This window comes from Phalacrocorax aristotelis, chromosome 15 (assembly GCF_949628215.1).
Source record: "Phalacrocorax aristotelis chromosome 15, bGulAri2.1, whole genome shotgun sequence".
Taxonomy (NCBI): Eukaryota; Metazoa; Chordata; class Aves; order Suliformes; family Phalacrocoracidae; genus Phalacrocorax; species Phalacrocorax aristotelis.
In genome coordinates this window covers 15,246,298-15,268,682 of record NC_134290.1, presented here as the reverse complement: position 1 = coordinate 15,268,682, position 22,385 = coordinate 15,246,298, and the positions used below count along the sequence as shown (strand labels likewise).

General features: G+C 42.6%; 1 protein-coding gene across 2 annotated transcripts; it reads right to left on the bottom strand.

Annotated features, from left to right (window-relative positions):
* Positions 1-565: 565 nt before the first annotated feature.
* Positions 566-21,725, bottom strand: ANKLE2 (ankyrin repeat and LEM domain containing 2). 2 transcript variants are annotated; one of them, XM_075110673.1, is made up of 13 exons: positions 21,666-21,725; positions 16,755-17,243; positions 15,510-15,701; positions 14,069-14,262; positions 12,943-13,131; positions 12,551-12,673; positions 12,092-12,158; positions 11,250-11,431; positions 9,693-9,799; positions 8,608-8,801; positions 6,935-7,658; positions 6,246-6,377; positions 566-3,691 (listed from the first exon to the last, which is right to left on the bottom strand). In XM_075110673.1, the coding sequence occupies exons 2-13, from the start codon at positions 17,230-17,232 to the stop codon at positions 3,454-3,456; spliced, it is 2,820 nt and encodes a 939-aa protein (XP_074966774.1). In that variant the 5' UTR covers positions 17,233-17,243; positions 21,666-21,725; the 3' UTR covers positions 566-3,453. The 2 variants fall into 2 exon arrangements, with proteins under 2 accessions (XP_074966774.1, XP_074966773.1); XM_075110672.1 differs by having other exon boundaries at positions 21,378-21,689.
* Positions 21,726-22,385: the final 660 nt, after the last annotated feature.

The window sequence follows — 22,385 nt, the reverse complement described above, 5'->3', positions numbered from 1 at the left end:
GGGCAGCAGTTCAGTCACCAGCTTTGTCCTTTTAACTCCACATAGCTGAAATGTAAGCTTAGCTCAGCGTTGGTTACCCTCACCTACAGCTGCGTACGCGCAGGCGCTGTCGTGCACTACGCGAGCTGCAGCCCGTCGCACCTCGGCCTCCTGGGCTGCGGCGCTCGCTGGCACCGGGAGCGGCCAAGGTGACAATTCTGTGCGTTTTTACTGCGCTGCCCGGCCACGAGCCCCCGTGTGCGTCCCACGTGCTGCCCCCAGGGAGGTGCTGCGTGGGCGGCAGCCGGAGGCTGCGCAGCAGCTTGTCGCGCACCCACAGAAATGAACATTTTCAGTAGCACTGACATTGGGCAGGAGGATGGACATTTATAATTGAGTGTGTAATTTTTACAGTGTTGGGGCGTCCTGTCAAAGGTTTTGAGACTGTTCTTCAAGTCTCGGGTGGCGTCACGCGGTGTCGCTGCGCGCAGACAGACGGTGCCGGTGGCTGCGTGAGCAAGGCCTGGACAAATGAGGACTATGCCACCAGCTACTTGCCACCACGCCCCATCAACTAAACGCAGCGTGACGCTTTCAGCTACTCGTTTATTGTTTAACAGAAAGCAGGGTAAGGCTGGAGTTTTAACATGATTCTTGGCTAATTTAAAAAAAAAAAAAAACAAACCACAAAACCAATCCCACAAATAATCTTTTGCACCTTTAAGAGTGAATTTTGGCCAGGAAACCACAATTCATGCAGTATCAATCTGATTTAACGTGTCTTTCATCACAACCACGAATGATCAAATTGCTACATAAATTGCAATTATTTTTTTTAATAGCTGAAGTAAATATGGTGTTAGAAAAATCCCCCCTTGCTGCAGTACAACTGGACTAATGCACAGTATAGAACACAGTTAAAAAAAATAGTCTCTTGACCAACCCACAACAAAATTACAAAGTGAAGGGGGGGGGCCTGTGTTGGGGGGGGTGGTGTCTAGCCTTCTACATGTAGACACCAGTAATATACATTTAAATATTAAAAAAAGACAGCAAAGCGTAACAACAAAGGTAAAAGGAAGACAAACAAGTGCGTTGGTACCAGGCCCTGACCAAAAGGGCTCCGGCACCGTACGGCAGCGCCGGGACGAGGAGGGCGGCGAACAGCAGCGGCAACTTGCTACTGGGAATGGGCATTAACCTGGTTATTAGGCAATTAACCATCACTGGCATAATTTCCCCAGAAGGAGAAACATGGTTTACATTAAATTAGTAAAATAACCAAAACTAAACACCCTCCCCCCACCCCTTTAAACCTGTAGGAATCGCGGACCTTAAAAAAAAAAAAAAGCCGTTTGCGAGCAGGAGGCTGCTGCAGCAAAAACTGAGTGAAAAATAACCCTCAGGAAAAAAGACGTCAGTTAATGTGCTTGGTAATGGAGCAGGTTGTGGGTGGGGTTTTTGTTGTGTTTCTGTGGTTTTTTTTTAAAAAAATGCCTCTTAACAAGTGCAGCCCCTGCCTGCCCCAGCGCCTTCTCCGCCCGTCAGTTGGGTGTTAGTGCGTTCTAATGTCTCGCTCATGGAACGCAGGGCGCGGTATAAAGCGCAAGCTAAATAAGCCTTTTCTTAAAAATAAGTTCTAAAACAGGGCTGCGCTCCCAGAGCGAGCGCTCGCGGGCCAGGTAATCACCTTGGAGAGGGACATTAAAATCTGGTCTGTTCACAAGGGCCAGAAGGAAAAAACCCAAAACAACTCTAGTTTATGTGCCCATAGTAAGTGGATGCCACTTTTTTTTGTTTTAAAAACTTCTAAAACAACAAGACTTTAATTAAAAAATAAAATATATGTTACAAAAGGCACTATTAAGCTTGCGAAAGCATTAAGTGCAGTGTTTTAGGTCTGTACCAAATCCTGAACCTCCTGGCAGGTTTGCGCTTCATGTGCCGACCAGCCACCCGGGGCTGGCAGCAGCCTCGACCCCCAGGCGCTGGACCCCAAGCCCAGGCACGGCGAGCCCCGATGCTGGTCGCGGGACCCGCACTGCCCCGCCCGCACCTGGCGTGCCCACGGACCTACACCTCGCTCACAGCCGGCCGAGGTGGTGCCGCGCGCACTCCCGCACTGTGTGGCACCAGCGACTCCAAACCCAGCCCTTTTTCACCAGCACAGCCTCGGCAGAGTTTAATTTTCTGATCAGATTTATGTGTAACGATAGGCTTGGCTTTTTTTTTTTTCCACCTAGCGAGCTGGCAGCACTAGAGACCGCGCTTTCTGGAAGCTTTCTTTCAAGCACCATTACAACCTTTAAGCTTGATCTGGGAAAATTGTCTTGTGTTTTGAAAAGCATCCTTCAATCCCAGCCTTGTTCTGTCGAAACAAGTCATTCTTCCAGAAGTGAAAGAATAAAATCACTGACTGCTGTAACCAAACCTCATTACCACATCAAGACTAGAGATGTAGTAAAAGCTTAGATTTCAATAAAAATATTTTCAGTCCTTACTCCTCTCTCTTTGCAGTCGGGAAATCAGGAGCCACCTCCTGGGTCACTGGCTACCGCTCCCATCTGTAACAAACCAGACTGTGAAGGTGTCGTGCTGGTAAATCTGCTGAAATTATTGCTGATGTGCTTTTGTGTAGTAACTGTTAAAATCTGCTAATGTTAAAAGCTTCTGTGGGGAAAAAACCAGCTAATTTTTATATATCTCTATATATATTTTTTTAATCTTCAAACTAACATTTAAAGAAATACCACTAATTTCTATAGTGCCCCTTTACTAAAACACTCAGTGTATCACGGTGTTTTTAACAGCCGCAGAACAAGCAGAGACTCAAGGTTTTCTGCGTGCAGACGTGCAGACACACCCACAGCGGCAGCAGTGGGTGAGTGTCACCCCTCCAGCCCCCACCGCTGGTGGTTCAGGCGCTCACTGGCTGTTCACACACAGGGTTTCACGCTCCTGCCCGGGCCCGGAAGGCTGTCGTGACCCCGGCGGTGCTTTAGGCTTCCCCGAGCGTCGCCCTGCGCACGGAAGGACGTTTAACCTCCTGCCGTTGCTTCCATACAAGTGCTCTTTACTGAGGATGCGCGTCCTCCAGGCGACCCAAGCAAAAGAAACGCAGCTGAGGGCAAACGGGTTCGTGACGACGACGACGGGTGATGGCGAACTACCACCCTTCCTAAGTAAAGGTTCAGCTCACTGCTTTACTGGCACGAGGGTTAATTCATAGCTACTGGACAACTGCACTGACTGCCACTAACTTCTTGCGTATCACCGGCAATCTATCTCGTATATGGCCTAAAGACAGATACTCAATTTTTTTTTTTTTTTTTAACATACAGGTGTCCTCAATTGAGGAAAAATAAATAGCCAAGTACAAACCGCATGTCACTTCAGTAACATTGTAGGTTGGGTTTTTTTCCTCCGCTCTATCCATGAAAATATAATTGCAGTCTCAGGAAGATGAATCGTATTTTAGTGGGCAGGAGGCTCCGAAAAATAACGCAGTTTTAACACAGCTTGGTTGACACAGGCTGGACTGTAGCGCCCAGGGCTCCCGGGCTCTGGAGAGAAGGAGGTGGCAGCGCCGTGCTTCCCTGGACTCCCTGTTACGGGACTATTTCTTCCTGAATTAGAATACGTGGAAGCATTTGGAAGGCCAGCAGCGATGGTTTGGGACTTGGATCTTGCCTTCAGTGCCGGACTTGGCCAACTGAAAGAAACAAACCATCATTTTGCGTTTTGTTAAGAAAACTGCAATTAGGAGAGCAATAAAGAGAGCACTCGCGCTCAGGGCCACTTGCAGAGCTCAGAAATAATGCACCAGCAGAGAAGAATCGTAACTGGTGTGAGACAGGCCTGAGCAGAGACAGCAACAGCACAATATATGCACAATATGAGACACACAGACGTGTTGCCTCATCAGTAAGATGCCATTTGTTCCAAAATGGCCCTAAGACATTAAATGGCTGTTTGTGGAGCACCTGGACAATTTTAGTCCAAATTACTCCAAATTTAGTCCAACTGGATGTATTTAGTCCTGGTCTGGGTTAGTGCCGCAGCTATTGCAGGACTTCCCCCCTCCTTTTTAAAAACCACCTTGGTGTTGGGACGCCACAGAGGTAGCATCATTTTTATATATAGTAAATGTCAGGTTTTTTCTTATATCAACAAGAACTAGGATCTAAAATTCCTTTGAAAGCAGAGCAAAATATGTCCTTTGTTAAATTAAGAAACCTTTTCTGTCACACCTTTCCTTTTTCTCTGCTTTTCTCTTAAGCAAGGCAGAGTGACCGAAGGATGATTCTAGCACGTTAGAATCATTCCTGTGCCTTCTTTTGCATGTGAAGCAATTTCTTAAATGAGCTGCTACAAACGAAAGACATTTTAAAAGGTTTTCAAAAATAAATCAACAAATAAAAGCCAACTACACAGGATACGCAGGCACACAGCTTATTTAGAACCTTTTGGAAATTATTTCCTTCTGACAGACCTACTGGTATCTATCAGGAGGTGGGATTTTTGCAGCCAGAGTCCTGCATATCTAGGCACAGAGTGATCGAGCGTGTCGCTTCTTCGCATTTGGCAGAGTGCAAAAGTGAGGAGGCTGACAGAGCACGCCTTGGCACTGTCAAATAATTGCAGTAAGCTTTTTTACTTAGGTGATTAAAAACCTTGTGTTAAGTTTTAGCACTTCAGAACAACACTTCAGACCCTTCAGACAGTGGAGTATGAATGAAAAAAGCCTAATAATTAGCCTATTTCTTCCACAAAAATTAATCACACAAATCAGGGGACAATAGAATTCGAAGAGTGAAGTAGTGATAAGGACACCCTATCAACCAGGTATATGAAAATATTCGCCTGTTCTACTCCACTCTAAAGCACAGAAAAACCTTAGCGAGCTTCAAGGATTTTTCTAAAACTCTACTTGATGGCCGCCCTGCTTCCCTGCGCTATTTGGAACGCGGAGACAAAAGCGAGCTGCTCGCTTTCGCAGTGCTCGGCCCTGCGCAGCGCCCCTCCTTCCGCTGACCACCTGCACTGCTTTCAGCCCTGCCACACGGAGTTTCAGCTCTTCCCCAACATTCCTCCTGCTCCAATCCCTGCTAACTGAACACAGCTGCACTTCCCAGCGGCTGGTGCCCAACTCCTGCTCTGGATTTTGTGGGCAGCAAAGCCAGTTAATTGTATTTTTAGAACTCTCACAAACTCTGACAGAGCTTTAAAGGTTCTGTCTTTGAAGGATGTTTTGAAAAATTCATGTTTAATATTGAGAACTTATTAGTGGAAATAGTTCTCATAATAAGTGGAATTTCTTGCATTTAAGAGAGCTGGAAGAAAGAAGAAAAAACTAGAAGTCATTCCAGGTCATCTGATGGCTTTCTGTTCCTGCCCCTTTCCAATCTGCTGTGTGGCACTGGGTCATCTCTTTCTCTTCTGAGAACTTCATCATGGCTAAGTATCAACCGCAGGCTGTCTAAGCAAGGGACTCCTCAGTGTTCTCACCCATGTCTGTCACCGTGGAAATAAATATCCACATTAATACAACTACCCAAAGAAGCCACTCGAATGAAAGCTGGTGCTCTGGGTCCCCCAAAAGCAACAGCATTCAAAATAAAACATGAATGGCATAACGTGTATTCGGGCGCCCCAACAAATGCAGCCCGCTCCCATCATTTGTGCAGCAAAACGTGAGCGGCATCCTCTAAAAATGAAACACACCCCAGTGTTCACACTAACAATCCCTTTGGACTGGGGCGATGGAGGGCAAAATAAAAATAATACTAAAAAGACGCCTGAAGATATTTAAATCACTTTAACATCACTCTGCACGACCTACGTACCCCAAAGCAACAGGGATGAATCACCAGCTGGCATCACGGCTACCCTGACGCCAATGAAGGCTCCAGGTACTAGGTAACACACCAGCAAACCGAGACACTGGCCAGCTGGAAAACACTTATGCTCTCGAGACCTTTGTTTTCTGTCTGATTTGTCTGTATGGCTGTGCTGAAGTTATCTGGAGCTGCAGTGTAACGGAAGGAATTTGTCTGCAGCACCAGTAAACTCGTCTTATTAACAAGGCACCAGCCAAAAAGGCTCGGTGATTCATTTCAGAAACACGCTAATAGTTAATACAGTTGAATATTTAAAACAAGGTTTTTGTGAGCAACAAGGCCTGGAATTCCAGCTATTCAAGCTGCTCTGCAGCTGACCCGCTGAAACTTTTATTTCAACTCATTTGACTGAATTTGCAGAAATACCTTTGCCTGTCAGATGAAGAGTACGACTGCACCGCATGTTTCCATTTGTAAATGATGGGGTATTTCTGTGGATCAATATCCACTCCTTCTATAGCTGCTAAGACATCACTGTCCAGCTTCGAGGGCTGCTCCCTAGGATATAAACAGAACCAGATGAAGAGAGAACTATGTATTTGTTCAGGCAATAAAACATCCCAATTCCAAACCGTTTGTTTTTGATATAAGCGAACAAATGGCCCGTGCTCCTCTGTAAGCACAGCTTCACTATGAACTTTTTCCGCAGGCCCCCACAAAAACGACTGTCCGTTATTACACAGTTGTCTCATAAAATAAGAATTTTGAAAATTCAATCTGAGGACATCCCACCTTTGTTAACTTAAGCCAGGCTCATCATGAAGTCAAAGCCTGTCAGATGAACGGTAAACAGCAAAGTTACCTGAATTTCGTTTGGAAACAGGGAGTTCTTCCTTCTGCTCCAGACAAGGTATTCAGGTAATTAGTGGCAAGAGGACTGCACGGCTACCGTACAAGCACTGAAGCCCTTTAAGATGATCATTCAAGGCTGACTGCAGCCAGTGTTGCTTAGTAGCACATCATCTCAACCTTGCTCCCAATGATACTGTAAAAAGCAGCTTGTTTTGCATACATAAACCAAAGGACAAAGAAGCGTTAAAAAAGACAATTCTTACCCAAGCAGGAATAACTTCTTAGAACTGTCATTTGTGGGCGAAGCCTTCAAAAGAAATTTCGGGGAAGAACGTTCTTGATGATGTTGTGCCTCCTTAGTCTGAATTCCAGATTCCACGGACATCCTCTCCTTCTCTGATGGTGCTTGGTGTTCTGTCCCTAACTTGGTCTCTCCAGGTTTACCTGTAAGACTGGGCTCAGAACTTGCCAGTGAAACGGCATAGCAGGTCTTATCCAGATGGTCCTTGGGTATTCTCACTGGTCTTGCTCCTTCAGCCAGAATTCGCTCATTCTCGGTTTTTTTAGTGATTTTATTTGATTCTCCTGCAACCTCTTGTTCTTGGAATGACAGGCTTTCAAATTCTGACAGCAAATTGGAAACAGGCGATACGAGGCGTTCTTCTCCATCATGCAAATGCTTTCTGTCACTCTTTATCCTTTCACCGGACACTGGATTGCAAAACCCATTTTTGCTGGAAGAAACCGCCTTTTCGTAGTGCCTGGGGCGATCCGACGTTTCTATGATGTTTCCTGCACGCCCCATTGACAAGATATCACACTCGGCGTCGCCAATAGCATCGATACTAGGCTCCTTGGACGCAGCGGGCTGGCTGATATTCCGTGCTGCGTTCTGTCTGTTTTTAATTTCTTCTAAGCTCATGTCATCATCATCCTCATCCAAAAATGCTCCAACAGAAATGGAATTGCAGCACTTTTTACTCCTGCCTGTAAAAAAATTTAAGAAGAGCAACACATAAAAAGACTTTCGACAGAACGCCCATCACAGAAGCCAGGAACAAATGCAAAATCTTTATGCCTTATCCTATTTACTGAAGCCCTCTGTGATTCTGTTTATGCAACAGCGTGCCCTAACCTAACTGAAGCTATAAATGCAAAATGACAACATTAAGGCTGTATTTTTTTATTACAAATAACCTTTTATCTCCTAGTCACTTGAGAGCTGTGTTTCCTACACTCTTCACCTCAATTATTAACCAGCAACAAAGGATAAAGTCAGGACAAAGCAGAACAGGGTAGGAAAACATTACTAAGTTTTAATCTCTTCCAAAGCAGAAAGGCTTGTGACTAGTCCAATGACTATCCTTCGGGGTCCTGTCAGTCCAGTGTATCCCAGTACCAGAGCCCCTTCAGATCTATAATCACATGGGAAAGAAGGTGGAAGGAGCGCAAAGACCTGGGACTAGCAGGTGCCTTCCATAAACACAAGGCAAGCGGTGGTCTGAGAAGGTATAACAGCTCTCCCGGGCGTTGTTCAGTGTGTCGTTCACCCTCAATTGTAAAGAATTATTCCGTTACTTTAAGAAATTATTCTGTATCTGTGGATTACAAAATTCTGTACTCTGAGACGAAGTCCCAAATGCTCCGAGTAAAAACATACTGAAGACAGAGGCCGTCTTACAGGAATTTCATGTGGGGGCTACAATCAAATAAAGCACTTTGCATGAACGACAACCAACACCTAATGAGGTCTGTTCTAGTCCTACATTCGCGGTCTGTTAGCTACCTTTTCAATGCCATGATCGGCCTGTTTGGATAACAGATTAATAACAGCAACCACAGCAGGTGAGTACCACTTCCCCAGGGCACCGAGCTTTTTCTCTCCCTCTTCTCCCTAGGTACAGCCTGTTGTTCGTAGCATTTGCCCTTTTCTTACCAGAAGGATGTGGAGTTTTATATCTATTGCAGGTTTCATTTTCCCCTGTTTCTTGCTGAGCCTTTTCGCTCATTTCCCGATGACTCAGGTACTCTTCTAATTTTCGCAGCCCCTCCTGGGAAGACAGATCAACAAAACAGCCCAGAAATTCCCAGTATTCAACCCACGGGAACCCCAGTTCATGAGCTAACTCCCTGCAATAAATAAAATAAAACGAATCATTTGTGAAGACATAAATGGTAGTTTGACAATAACTTTTCTGAACACATTTTATCAGCTATTAATAGGAGTACAAACGTGCAACTAGGCAACACAATTCCACAACAATCAACAGTCTGCAAAAGTGATCTATACATCCTTAGCAAACGTAGCATCATCTAATTTTTTTCTAGAATATTTTTCAAATTTAATCTACTATTCTTAGAAGTTAGCAACATAAATATTGCTATTTTTAAGTTGACTGTTTCTAGACATTGGATAGGGATGAACTCCCACTGATGTAGGCGTGATTTGAATGAAACTCCATTCACTAGCTTTTTCTATTTGGGAATGGGAGAAGGTAGGAGGAAGCAAGGGGTTATTTTAAGGAAAGAAACCTAGTGAGCTTTTAACAAAGTACCCTTTCTCCATATATTGCTGATACCAGGTATTTCAACAGCGAGGACACATACCACAACACACAGCTTTTATAAAGCAGAACGTTTCTATTAGGATCTTTTCATTCTGCTATCTTTTTTAGCAATCCCTCAATTTTACAGAAAAAGTAGGCTATGCATAATTTTAGGTCTTCTGACAAATTAGGCAAGTAAATATTTGAGAAAAGCATTCTATGCATACCATCAGTAACAGTTAAAATATTTTGTTCTTGATTCCCAAAGCTAAGAAAGCTAGCTCTCACATTTTTAGCTATTTTTTTTACACAAAAATACAGTAAAAATCGAACTACAACACACTGCATAAATATTTCTGCCAGTAACTTTTGCCCTAAGATATTGTTCAGTAAGTAACAACTGTACTCTCAGCACAAGTCCTTTACTTTTAATGGCTCTATTGCTAATTTTTCATACTGATGATCTTTTAGATACCTTCCAACTCTTTCAACACCTCTCTCCAGATCAGATTTCCTGACATTGTGAAAGAAGCCAGCTCTCTCTCGAGGTGGAGTCTTCCAAAGCTTGCGAAATTCTTCGGCCTTTAAAAAACAGAAATAATTAAAAAAACCTACCCCCTACAACACGAAGCTCAGTGCTGGCTAAATGTCTACCCGTAGCTCTAGAAGACATTTAGCCGTTTGCTGTCCACACGTAAACAACTCATGTTCTGCCGCAAGTGTTGCTCAACGCTAGCTATGAAGAATCTCACACTGGATCCAGAGTTACTCCTCCCAGGATTACTGGTTACTTTGATCTTATAACTGCTTATTAAAAGAGTAAGGACCACAGCGTGTAACCACCTTAGAGTAAACTACATAGACACTAAGTCAGCCTGGTTTTAATTTGTGTGCAGCAGGAATATAATTTTCCCATGCCATTATACTTCTATTTAATGATAAATGTTGCCTTGGTCACTGGTTTCTTGGATGCAAAGGTGATATTTTTATATGCATATTCCACAAACTTGCTGTAATGATTAGAATATATTCTTGCTGTTTATTTGTTTGAATTTGAACTGCTAAAGGGAATAAACCAATGGATTTTTGTAAAATCCCAAACTTTATGCCTTTGTATGACAAAAATCAGCAACAATGACTAGGAATTACATTCAGACATTAGAAGTATCTGTCGGTAATCAAAATAATGCATTGTTTACATCCTAGGTAGAATTTTCAGAGTGTAAAATATATTTACATTTCTGTTAGCTGAACAGAAAATTGACCAATGCGCATGTTTAGAAGAAAAAGCATTAAGCAAGTAAGTAAAACTCAGTCCTGGAAGAATCCAAGCATTAGATGACAGAAAGTCCTAGTTTGTATTTATTTGCTATTTCTAAAGCCGCCATACTTCCAGCATGAATCATCCTTTCAATATGTGCAAAGAAACATCTGTAAATGTAGAATATATTTAACCAATAACTAAGTATTCCTCCTGAACACTAAAAATGTCCCTTTTCTACTGTACAATCCATACTTTTCCAGAACCATCCCAACACCTACTACTTGGTCGTTTAGAAAAAAATATTAATGGTAATTCAACAAGCAGAGGTGATAAACTGCTTCTAACATCCAGCGTCCATTTCTAGAAACGAGATAAAGCTGTAGTTAAGATTTTTTAAAACTGATTCGTAGCCTCATTGAAAGGCTTTGTTTCAGATTAGGAAGTCAGAGCCACTATCTGTAAGACAACAAAAGGTTTGTCGAAGAGTGCTCTGTGAATAGGTTCCAATAGGAATGAGAACAACCTTCTTTTGACCAAACTTCCACTCCCATTTACACCACGTGTTTCTCTCTTTTCAGCAATAAAAAGTATTTAGAAGTTTCTGTGCTTCTGTTCTACAGAAGATCCAGCTCTTCAAGAAAAAGAGAGCTGCAATCTAACAGGGGCAAGCTACACCACGAAGCGAACTGTGGGTGGATCTTCTCACGGTTCTTTACTAAAAAAAGAGGGGAAAAGAGGCATTTGAGTCATATGAAGTTCTCTCCTTACCTTTGAGGGGCTCATGGGGCCTGCGAAAGCTCTTATGGACAATACTGGATCTTTGGGGCTGCCAGTGTATTTAGATAAAGTTCTGTGGGGACCATCATCTGTCTGATCAGGCGACCACGGTGCACCAATGACAGGAGCTGAGGAATTGTCTTCTGCTCTCAAGAGCGGGACATAGTATTGACCTAAAATAAATAATACAAAGCTCTCTCAAGAAGTTTTGCTTACATTATCCTGCTGCTTCTTCCTAGAATATCAATACACCTGTGTACCTAAGTGTCTGACATTGTTTCACTAGTAAAACTGGTTGCAATTCAAACTCATTGTTTCAACATTTATGGCCTGCTTTAGTACAGGCTCCCTTCTCTCTCAAACACAAAAATACCGGCACTGATATACACCCCCCATCCCTAAGGATCTTCAACAAATTTCAAAATCTCCTTTTGCAAATGCCTAACCCCACATGTGACAATACAGTGAAACGTTCCGTGTCAAAGAAATGACACAACTCCCCAGCATGACAAACAAATCTCTTGCTCTGCAAAGGTCTTTTGTTTGCTTTTAGATTAAACTCTCTGCTTCAGGCTCACTGAATAAAATAAGGGCTGTGCCCATGTTACAGAGCTATGAGGATAAGCTTGTGATCCATACAGTAAGAGTTCTGACCATGTAATTTAAAAGACAAGAAGTTTTCTATTCCTTGTCAGCTCTAGTTTCTCCTTGGTTTTCACAGCACCCTACAGTAGCACCATTTAAGAACAGGAACACTACAGAAAGCAACAGAATAGGCGACGGCAAAGAGCCAAAACACATGCCTGATACAGCACAGAACTCTGAATACAGACCTTTCAAGTACTCTCTTAGTTTTTCTTTCAATTCTGCAGATTTATTCTTGCTTCTTTCACAAACTACCTGTTAATATAATTTTAGTTGTTTGTTAGTAAAGCGTAAGACATCAGTCTTAAATCAATCGCAATGTGAGTTCTTTTTGAATAGTCACATTACTGGCCTCTACCCACCTCATCAAGTACTTGTAATTCATAGCAAAACACACCACTAAACTACAGTCACATCCATAAAATGGACACGCTAAAGAAAAGGCAGTGAATCATAAAATCTAGAACTTTTCCCCAGATACAATCAACGTAAAATATTTTTAATGTTATCAAAGATTTACACTCTAATCATGGCCCCAGTATCTTCCTACAAACCTTCTATCTGCAGCAGTTAGTAAATGTTTGAGCTTGAAAAATATTGGTTAGGCATAACGTTTTTGGTTTTGTTGTGGACATGAAGAGACCTACCTCTTCTGGAGTTTGATCGTATTTGTTTCTTGGTTTTTTTACAATAGCTGGGTGTGAGGTGAGCACTTTAACAACGTCCAAATTCCCAAACTTGCAGGCAAAATGCAGCGGAGTATCAAAGCCCTGCAGTGGGAAAAACGGAAATTCACATGTATTTGGAAACATGACAAAGTCAATCTCAAGTGTCTTATTTTGAGACTGGGAAAAGTAAATAAATGTCATGACTAATTATCAGGGCTCTTAACATCTTTTCCCACCATACTGTAGAATGATGACTATTAACTAATTTTGCTAGAAGTGTCGCCTTCTGCTCTCTTCCCTTCTCCCTTACACACCCATAACACCTTCCAGTTGTTTCCATAATAAGAAACTGGCAAATATTCAAGTCTTACCATTTTATCTGGTGTATTAAGGTATAGGTCAACAATATATTGGATGCGATTCTTCAACATTATATCATCATCATCTGGATACATAAGCCGCATAAATTCCGGATTTTCCAAAGTGTCCAGTAATAACTGGCAGATTCCAGGCTGATTCTCCTTGGCAGCAACATGCATGACATTGTACCTACACCCTTCCTGGAAAAAACCCCAAAAGACAACCATTAGAATGAACTGAAATTTAAACAGCTTTCTTATGCCCATACGCTTAACTGATCTGACTGAAAATACGAAGGTTCCCACACCGAGTCTTAGATTTAGATTTATGTTTCTTAATGTTTTATTAGGAAAAGACATTTACGAAACAGTACATAAACATTCAGAACGGCAGTAAATTATATGATATTGTAAAGACTTATGCATCTTTATACCCACATTATTCTTAAAATTAATGGAATTTATTCCTATACTCAGCTATAGTCTTTTTTTTTTACAACTAGGGCAAAAATGTGGCAAAGAAGGCATATTAAGATATCACATAATAAAAGGAGATCAGAAGTTCAGTGTATAAAAAGAGCAGGAAAATGGGTGGGTATATATCTATAAAATTCAGTTTGCTGTAATATATGACATACAAACTTTCAACAGCTTCACAAAGCTGGTCTGGATAGAAGTAATTTGTTAAAGTAAGATTGTCAGTGTCTGCTAAACAGTACCTTATACGTGGATTTTAGATACAGAGCACGTTTTGAAATTTTAAGGTGGTGCCCAGGTAAGCAGTGCTGTAGGAACACCTGGCTACAGCCATCCTTAAAATCATTCTATTGAGCAAAGACTGGAATTGTTTGGAGGAGATCAATACTATACGAAAACAAGCCTATTCTTCCCCTGAAGAACTGCATACTCAGTTTCTTCAGCTCTTCTGGAGCAAAGCAAACTCTCAGTTGTGACGGGTGACTTATGCAAGACAGACAACTGCCATGTTTCTCTCAGCTTTCAGCTAGTATCCATAAACACTGAGAAACCTTGCACCAGTGGAAACAAGATATCTAGAAAACAGCACTCCTTCCAGTTCTGCTTATCAGGCCTCAAAGCTACATCACTAAACCAGAACTTGGATTTGTTTTTTTTTCACCTGTACCACTGTCGGATTATCTCCCGACCCAATCAGATAGCGAGGGTTACTCCAAATAAGTTCTGAAAATGTTGCTGTATCTCCTTTCTCGACAGCTTTCCGAAGTTTAGCAGTAAGATCTTGAGTACGTGGACTTTTGTAACTGTTGGCTCTCTCCTTATTAGCAGTTTCAGTCTCAGGGGAGCATAAGCCATCTGTCAAAACACAAGTAACATGTTACCAGACACATTCTTTTCAGTGATCACTATTTTCATACCCAGATCGTGAAAATAAGCTTTTAATCTAAAATATGTATTAACTTTGCATCTTTAATGTACAGGAGTAAAAAAATTGAGGTCAATGACAAGACATTTAAAAATACTAGTAGTTTGTAATAGGGAGGGAGGGAGGAGAATACAACCTAATCACCTTGTAGAACTGTTTCAGACTTTAATAGGGATCAGTTAATTTTATAATTACCAACCTGCTTCCATCCAAACTTCAACAAGAAATAAGAATTTTCCAAATATTAAAATTGCTTTTGCAGTTCTGTGACTACTCAGTCCCTTTAATAAAGCAACTGCTAACAGTGTGAAATATGATCAGTGGTCACCATTTCATTTCTGAACTTACGAACTTACTTAACAATCAAGTACAGTTTTAACAGACTGCGCAATTTTATCAGTGTCTTATTAAACTTCTAAAATTCCTGAAGTCCATGAGTAAATCAAATCCTACTAAATATAACCACAGGCTACTAAGCAATATATGCAGGCCATTACCAACATTTCAGCTTTAGAATAGCAACGGTTTTTAGTGTAAAATGCATGCGAACCAGAATGACAATTGTTTTTAAAAGCAACCAGTTTACTTTATCATAACATAGAGCATAGAAACCATACACTGAAGGCCGAATCTTATGCTTTAAAACACAAAAAGCAGTCTTTCCATAGATTCCTGGGGCTCTAGTTTACTTCTGTGGTAGTTCTTTACAAAAGAAATGGCAGGATTCCAACATACTTGTTTTCCTTTTGATTTCTGTACATAAACTTTGGTTGTCCTTTCTTGAAAAAGCGCCCATTAACTTTAAGGACGGCTTCTCCAGTGACAGTATCACCTTATACGGGAGTAAAACCAGATTTGAAGTAAAAAATTAAAATGTGCTTTTTACTGCCTGTTCCTAATTTATTTCACAGGAAAAAAATGTAGTTAAATGTAGGTTGCCATATCCACTTATAAAGTAATTTTATTTGGTGAGAAAGCTCTGGAGCTGTGATCTAACGTTTGTTTACAGGTTCTCCTAAACACCACCACTCTAAAAGGACTTCAATTTATTAAGATGCTTCACCCTTTCAAATTCTTTGTTATTAGTATATTCCTCATGAAGTTGTTGCTTCTTCTCTCATAAAAAATGAGCAGACTATACTGCATCTACTGTACACAGACAAACACCCTCACTTACCTCTGTTAAATGATCCCATTTTCACTGGAGACAAACATAAAGAGGACTTGCTTGGAGATGGGAAATAATCACAGATTCCTTTAGCAAATTTCTCAGCGTCCTCTCTGTTTGTAAAAGCTTTGAAACGGGAACCCTTAATCATCTTAACAGCTTGGAGAGCTTCCTTTTTATCTTCATAAACATGTATTCTCTCTGCAACAAAGTACAATCAAAGTTAAATCATTTCAGTAACCTCAGATTTGTTCCTAGAAACAGATTACAAAACCCTCAGACTATCCTTCCAGCTGTGGTCTCAAACTGCTTCTCTACCAAACATGGTGTTAAGAATCAAAAGTCCTTTTAAATTTTCTCTCTTGGAAACTGAGTAGAAGACTTTTACACGTTCCAGCTAACATCAGGTGGTATGTGTACAGTGTTTGGCCATTCGTATCAATCAATGTCTGAACATCTTCTTTAATAGATGGGCCAGCTTCAACAAGCGAGTATTTCACATCCAGACTCAAAAGCGAACTCGGAGCTCATTTAGCCTGCGTTAGTGTCCATGTTCTCCTGTTCAGAAAGATCAACTACATAAGTGATCCACTGTCACAACTTTAAGACCCCCTACATAGAACCTTAGGTATTAATCAAATCCTTCTCCTTCTCCTCCTTTACATTAACGTTCATTTGTTCAAATTAAGGTATCTGAATATCCTTCTGTGAGCAAGAATACTTACTACTGTCTCAGAGTAAACGATTCTTCATGTATTACTGTAATCCTGCCACTAGGTAATTTAATAATTCCTTATTGCAGTATTCATCAATAAAATGTGAAGAATGACTGATGCTTCTTGATACCATTTGGCATTAAGACAGAAAGGAAAATATGAAATCTGTTACATCATTTAAGCTTCAACTGATGACAGTATAAGTGGGGTTTTGCTTCTTTACTTGTAGGATTACTTTTCATTCTTGAGAAGGATTAAAGGCGCAGGATGGGAAATAATTTTCTTCATCTGAGCTACATGGAGTAGAGGATCCTCATGTGTATCAGCTATTACGGCAGAACACCTGGGATGTCTTATAACTGGGTTTCTATGCTTCAGAAAATCCAATAAATACTATTTACAGAAACAAAAAAATAATTCAAGCAACGCTTAAAATAGTAACACAGTGGTGTTCATATCACTTGCTACATAGGAAAAGGTCTATTTAGACATGACTGTAAAATGCTGATCCTTGGAAATAAAGGAAATTAATATTTACCATTCCTTGCCAATATGTCATCATAAACTGGACAAACACCATAGAATAGTGGAGGATCTCTGGACGGCGTCTGAGTGCTGATTTGTGAATCAACACATCCTGCACCACAGACTGGAGCTGAGCAGTTCATGTGCATCACAGCATCTTCTTCTGGAGGGTTCAGACCTACGCAGTATCCAAAGTCCGCCTCTTCAGGAACACCTCCGTGGCCGTTGTGATTCACTGCCATCGTTTTCAAAGCCTTTTGTGCTTCTGCCCGCCTGCCATGAGATGGGACGTTTCCAGCAGCCTCCTCTGACAGAGCAGATCCTTCTTCCTCCAACGCTCCTTGCTGCTCCAACAACGCCTGAGCCAATTTTTTTTCAAAAATAAACCTAGTAGTCGAGGTAATGGGCCCACATTTCAGTCCTGCTCTCACAATTTCTTCTCTAAGCTCATCAGGGGTGAGCTGCTTCAATCGGGATAATATTGCATCCATTGTTATTTCAACTATAGGAAAGGCAGAAAAGAGAGGAGATCAACTGTAAGGAACACCACCACTTTTATTTTCTGATATTTAAATGCTGTATTAAAACCAACGAAAAGTGTCTCATAACAATTTCTCTGATTCTGAAGAGATTATCGATGTTGCAGAGAAGACAAAGTATTTTTCAACTCAACACACTAAAAACATTTGTAAGCTATCACTTATACCAAGAGTTTATTTCCTCCTCTCACAACTACTTGGAAGAGCGTTTACAGCTTATATTTTATTCTTGTTTGTCCTTTTCAAATTTATTTTGAGTGAAAACTCAATCCAGAATATTTATGCAGGAAAATTTCTGATAAGCGGAGAAACTTTTGATTCCTGTCAAGAAAGGAACAATCTGCGTATGCAGTGGGATACAAGAACACGACGACTAATCAGCCCCAGTATGAGACTCTGGTTGGGCAGCACCTACAGCTAAAACCACAGCACCATTTCTATTATTTCCATAAGAATTTCTAGCTGACAAAAGTGTAAGCCGTAAGCATGACGCAGCAACCAGGGAGGCTATCTTTGGCCGTGATGCAAGGCTGGAACTATTTACACAACACGCTGTTTCCCAGCCCTGGTTTTGAGAGCAAAGAGCCAGAAGACAAGGCACAGCTGATCTTTTCAGATTTCCCTCTCCAACAAAAAGCAGGAGCTGGAAGAATGTCTCCATTTCCAAAGGAAAATCCTTCTCTCTGGTACGACACTGCCAGTCCCCCAGCTCACTTCCTTCCATGTAATCCACACACTTAGAGCTTCTCCAGGGCCAGCAAGAAGATACCATGATGCCAATATGAATTTCTGGCTGTGAAAAACACAACTGAAAAATACAGGATTTGGGCAGCTCAAGAACTTAATAAGCTCTAAAGTTATTTCATCGGGTACTGCATCCGTGTATCCCCACAGAGGCTGTGACTTCCTGCTGTACACTAGTCAGAAAGGACAGCCTTAGGATAGAAACAATTAGGCTGTCGCATTCCTTCAGCTTGCTTTCACTCCCCCCTCAAAGTGACCCTTCCTTTTATCGCCTAGCCGTTTTATGGGTTATACTGGTTTGCATAGGAGTGTATGGCATGTTTAGTACTTTGCTTTCACTTCCAGGTTTCACCCTCAGTTTATGAAACTTAGGACTACCAGAACACATATTTGTAGCTTTTGCACGTGAATTTATTTCTACTTTTTTATTCACTCTATTTTTTTTTTATTTACACAACTTCTCATCTTGCTCCATTAGAGACAATCTCCCAGGTATGATGTCAGTATCACCTGTATTTTTAATTTAAATCTCCTCAAACGAGCATTTGTGGATGCACATGGCAATATGAGGAACATCCCCCATTTATGAGCTCTCCTGCTTTATGAACAGGGTGCACAAGCAGCCCTTAACATGAGTCAGAGCATTCACTCTGATGGGCAAGAACCTTTGTCTGGGAAACTAATGAGAGGCTTGAACGGTGAATGGCTGCACCCTAACGCCACGGAGATGCGGTGCTCTAAAGACCGGATCCTAGTAAATTATTCATTTTGTCAGAGTGTACAAACTCAGGAGTACTTCCAGAATGGCATCTCCATCATAGACTTGCAGTAGAGTCAAACTCCCGTATTTTTCCATGTTTATTACCAATATAGCATCACAAAATACAACAACAAAAGAGACATGACAATTTCGCTTTTTAAATTACCCAAGGATTAAGCTGGTAAGAACAAAGCTTGTCATATATTAAAAAACTCAACCACACAGAGGTATTTTCATAACTTTCAGCAATTGTCAATATAGCCAAGTAAAATTTTCTCTGGAATTTGACTGCAAAATGACATTTCTAATGTTGGGAAATACTACGGAAAAAGATGTTAATGTCAAACCTTGAGCAGGTTTTCAAATGTTATTGTAACTTGAGAGTTACACGAGTGTGAGAGTTGTTTTCTCTGAGGGCCATTTCTTCTGAGAGTTGGTGGTTTTTTTGTGAATGTTCAATTTTAAATATCTTGTGGTTAGAGGACAAACCTCAGTCCCAGAATGTTTCCCAAATATTAACTAGAACCTCACTGAAACAATGGGAAATGAGAGTATTTCAGCTTAAAAAAACTACCTAAACTGTGGCAAAGCCACAGGTGATGCTGCTGAGCCACCTCCCCAGTGTATTGTAGTTCCCTAATGATTCCCCAGCCTCCAAGCAACCTCACTGTTAATGAATATCTGACTTGCCCACAGATTGCAAAGGTGGATGTGAAATCTCACTTGTTTTTGATCCTTAATTCCCTATTTTTTTATTAACTTTTATGCCATTATGTATTAATCAACGGATACAATATGGCCCTGAGGTCAACTATAAGAATATCAAGCCTCACTATTCTAAGGATTTTCTTTTTCAGATTGTATAACTGAAAAAACACAATCAAGATGAAAGCTCAGAGGCAAGAAAGTTTATTGCAGAAACAACTCCATGAAAGCACTTTAAAAGGGTCAACATAGTATCATGCCTTAAAGAATTAACTCAGGAAATGCTCTATTTTTAGGGTTCAGAACCAGCACAGTCACCCTGCAGAAGAGCAGACCCTTACGTACGTACAATTCATGCACACAGAGTATGCAGGCACGTGCAAAAAAAATCTTTCTTTTTGGCTTGTGGTTAAGTAAAAAATGTCAGGAAGGAACGATTTCTCCGGTATCTCACATTTTTGGTAGAACTTGGTACCTAAAATTTTCTTCTTCAACTATGTAAGAAAAAGTATTTATTTCACACAGCCGTTACAACTCAGGCACAACTACATCAGAGATTGAAATGACAAAGCAGCCCAACAGTGAAGAAATTAATGTTTGGCTTAAGATCTACTGTTCGCATGAAGAGCTTTCTACACTAAGCTTCCTGCAGAAACAGGAAAAACATTGTTGGAATGACAACATAGAACTTTCATGAAACGTGTGTGTATTCTGACATTGAGCTTTCATCTAACATGGATGAGCATTTATTAATTTTTAACTGTATCACCCATTTTGACCCACCCAAAACAAACGGTGGGACTCGCAAACCTGAGAAACAGCAACTGCCTGTTTTAAGCTGATCCTTCAATCATTTGCTACATGCAGGTGCAAAAGGTGATTATTCAAACTTTAAAATGCATTTCATGTAATTCCAAGGGATCCAGAGTACAGCCAGCACTGACGCAGCTACCTTTTCTAGTTCAGCACACAAGGTCTTGCAAGTGGCCTTTAGTGGCTTTACAAATATGAGTAACTACTTTAACAACAACCACATGTTTGAGGCTTCTTCCAAATCAACCAAAAATCTGGAAGAATGAGTAAGAGTTGCATTTTCCTTTGTCTTACTGCATTCAGAATGAAACAGCAGAATCTGTTTTAAGAAAACAAATTAAGACTGGTACCAAGAAAGAATGATCGATCAACTTTTAGGAACAGGAATATTACTTATTCTACTACTCGTTAAACGAGCAATGCAAGAACACAGAGGGATATTTTTTACTATTTTGTAATGGCAGGAATTAAATGAGAAACACATTCTGTCTTTGGCTATATTTTGACTTCTAAGATTTGCACATGGCAAAATAATCGTGGCGATGCAATCGGGTACTCAGCCTATACTGCCTGTTGCCAAATTAGCCAACAGCTATGAAATACGTGGCAGAAACAGAACTGGAAAACGAACTTGAAAAAAGCCAGGATTAAAAGAAAAGGGGGGCGGGGGGAGGATGACACCAAAAAAGGGCAACTTCCCGGGAACGGGCATGTGTTCCTAGCGCTCGAAGGGAAGGCAGGCTCGGCGCCGGAGGACGGAGGCAGCGAGCAGGAGCGGGGAGGCGGGAGAAGGGTGGGGCGGGCAGCGGCCCAGGCCGCCGGCAGGGCCGAGGCGTGCGCCCGGACGGAGGCAGGCAGGCAGGGAGGGAAGGCAGAGGGCAGCGGAGGAGCGGGGCGGCGGCGCGGCTGTGAAGCTCCACCCGCGGGCGCCCACCCCAGGGCGGCGGAGGCAAGAAGGGCGAGAGGCCGAGCGGCCGCAGGCCTCCCCGGGCGGTGCCCGCCCGGTCGCCCGGCCGCCCCTCCCGCGGAGCGAGGGGCAGCGCCACCCCCCGCCGGCCTCCCCCAAGTCTCTCACCTGGGCGGCTCCCGCCGCTGCAGCGCCGGCTCCCCGCGGAGAGCGGCGGCGGGGAGGAGAGGGCTGCCGGGGAGGAGATGGCCGCCGCCGGCGCCCCGCGGCGGCCCGGCCTCCTCTCCAGCAACCGGAGCAGCCAGCCCACGGCGCCGATGACCGCGCAGGCGACCAAGAGCTCCCAGCCCGGCCAGCCGCCCCAGGCGACTCCCCACACGGAGCCCCAGTCCCCGGCGGCCCCGACCCACCGCTCCATGCCCCGGCCCCGGCCCGCCCGCCCTTCGGGGACGGTACCTCAGCGGCCTCCCGGCTTCCGTCTCTCCTCCTCCTCCCGCCCTGCCCCGCCAGGCCCCCGCCCCGCGGCGCCGGGCCTGCCCGCCCCGCTGCCTGACAGAAAAGCACGGCAGCCCCGCCCCGCCCCGCTCACCTCAGCGAGGCGTCGTGCCGGGAAAAGTGGCTTTTAATTAAGCTCCGAATAGGCGTAGGTGAGGTGTCCCGACCGATACCGCACGGAGAGATGCTTAAATGCGGGACTCGACAATTCCACAGCACCTCCCTCCCCCTCAGACCTATAGTCTGTATGTTTACGGTTTACAGTGTTTATCGAGATTCAGAATGCCTGTTTGAGCTTTTTGCTCTATAAACTCAAACACCGCAGCAGTCTCGGATAAGCCAGCAGAGATGGAAAATCATGAAGAAGCAGAGAAGGAAGCAAGTCCCTTCACAGGTGTAAACTATCCCTCCCATGAAGTGTAACATCACCACCTCAGGGGTACCTTAGGGGTACAAGCTGCTCGTACTGCAAACAAACCAGTCAGTTACTGGTTTAAATGACCAGACAAAGCGGCAGGGCTTCAACAAGAAGCTGTCAGCATCCCATTAACTCACACTGTTTAATATTAAAAGCAAGGGACAGTATTTCTCTCCTCATCACTACAATTGGCTAATTTAGAATCAACATCTCTGCCTTGTTCCATTTTGTACGCTCAAACTTAAGATGTTAGCAAATTCAGG

What these genes read in the sequence shown, in the direction of transcription:
- ANKLE2 (XM_075110672.1), bottom strand. Translation starts at nt 21,627, where the DNA reads ATGGAGCGGTGGGTCGGGGCCGCCGGGGACTGGGGCTCCGTGTGGGGA. An exon ending in ACTAAGAGAGTACTTGAAAG is followed by an intron (nt 11,432 to 12,091) that starts GTCTGTATTCAG and finishes TATTTATTTTAG; the next exon opens with GTCAATACTATGTCCCGCTC. An exon ending in GCCCCATGAGCCCCTCAAAG is followed by an intron (nt 9,800 to 11,249) that starts GTAAGGAGAGAA and finishes TGTTTTTTAAAG; the next exon opens with GCCGAAGAATTTCGCAAGCT.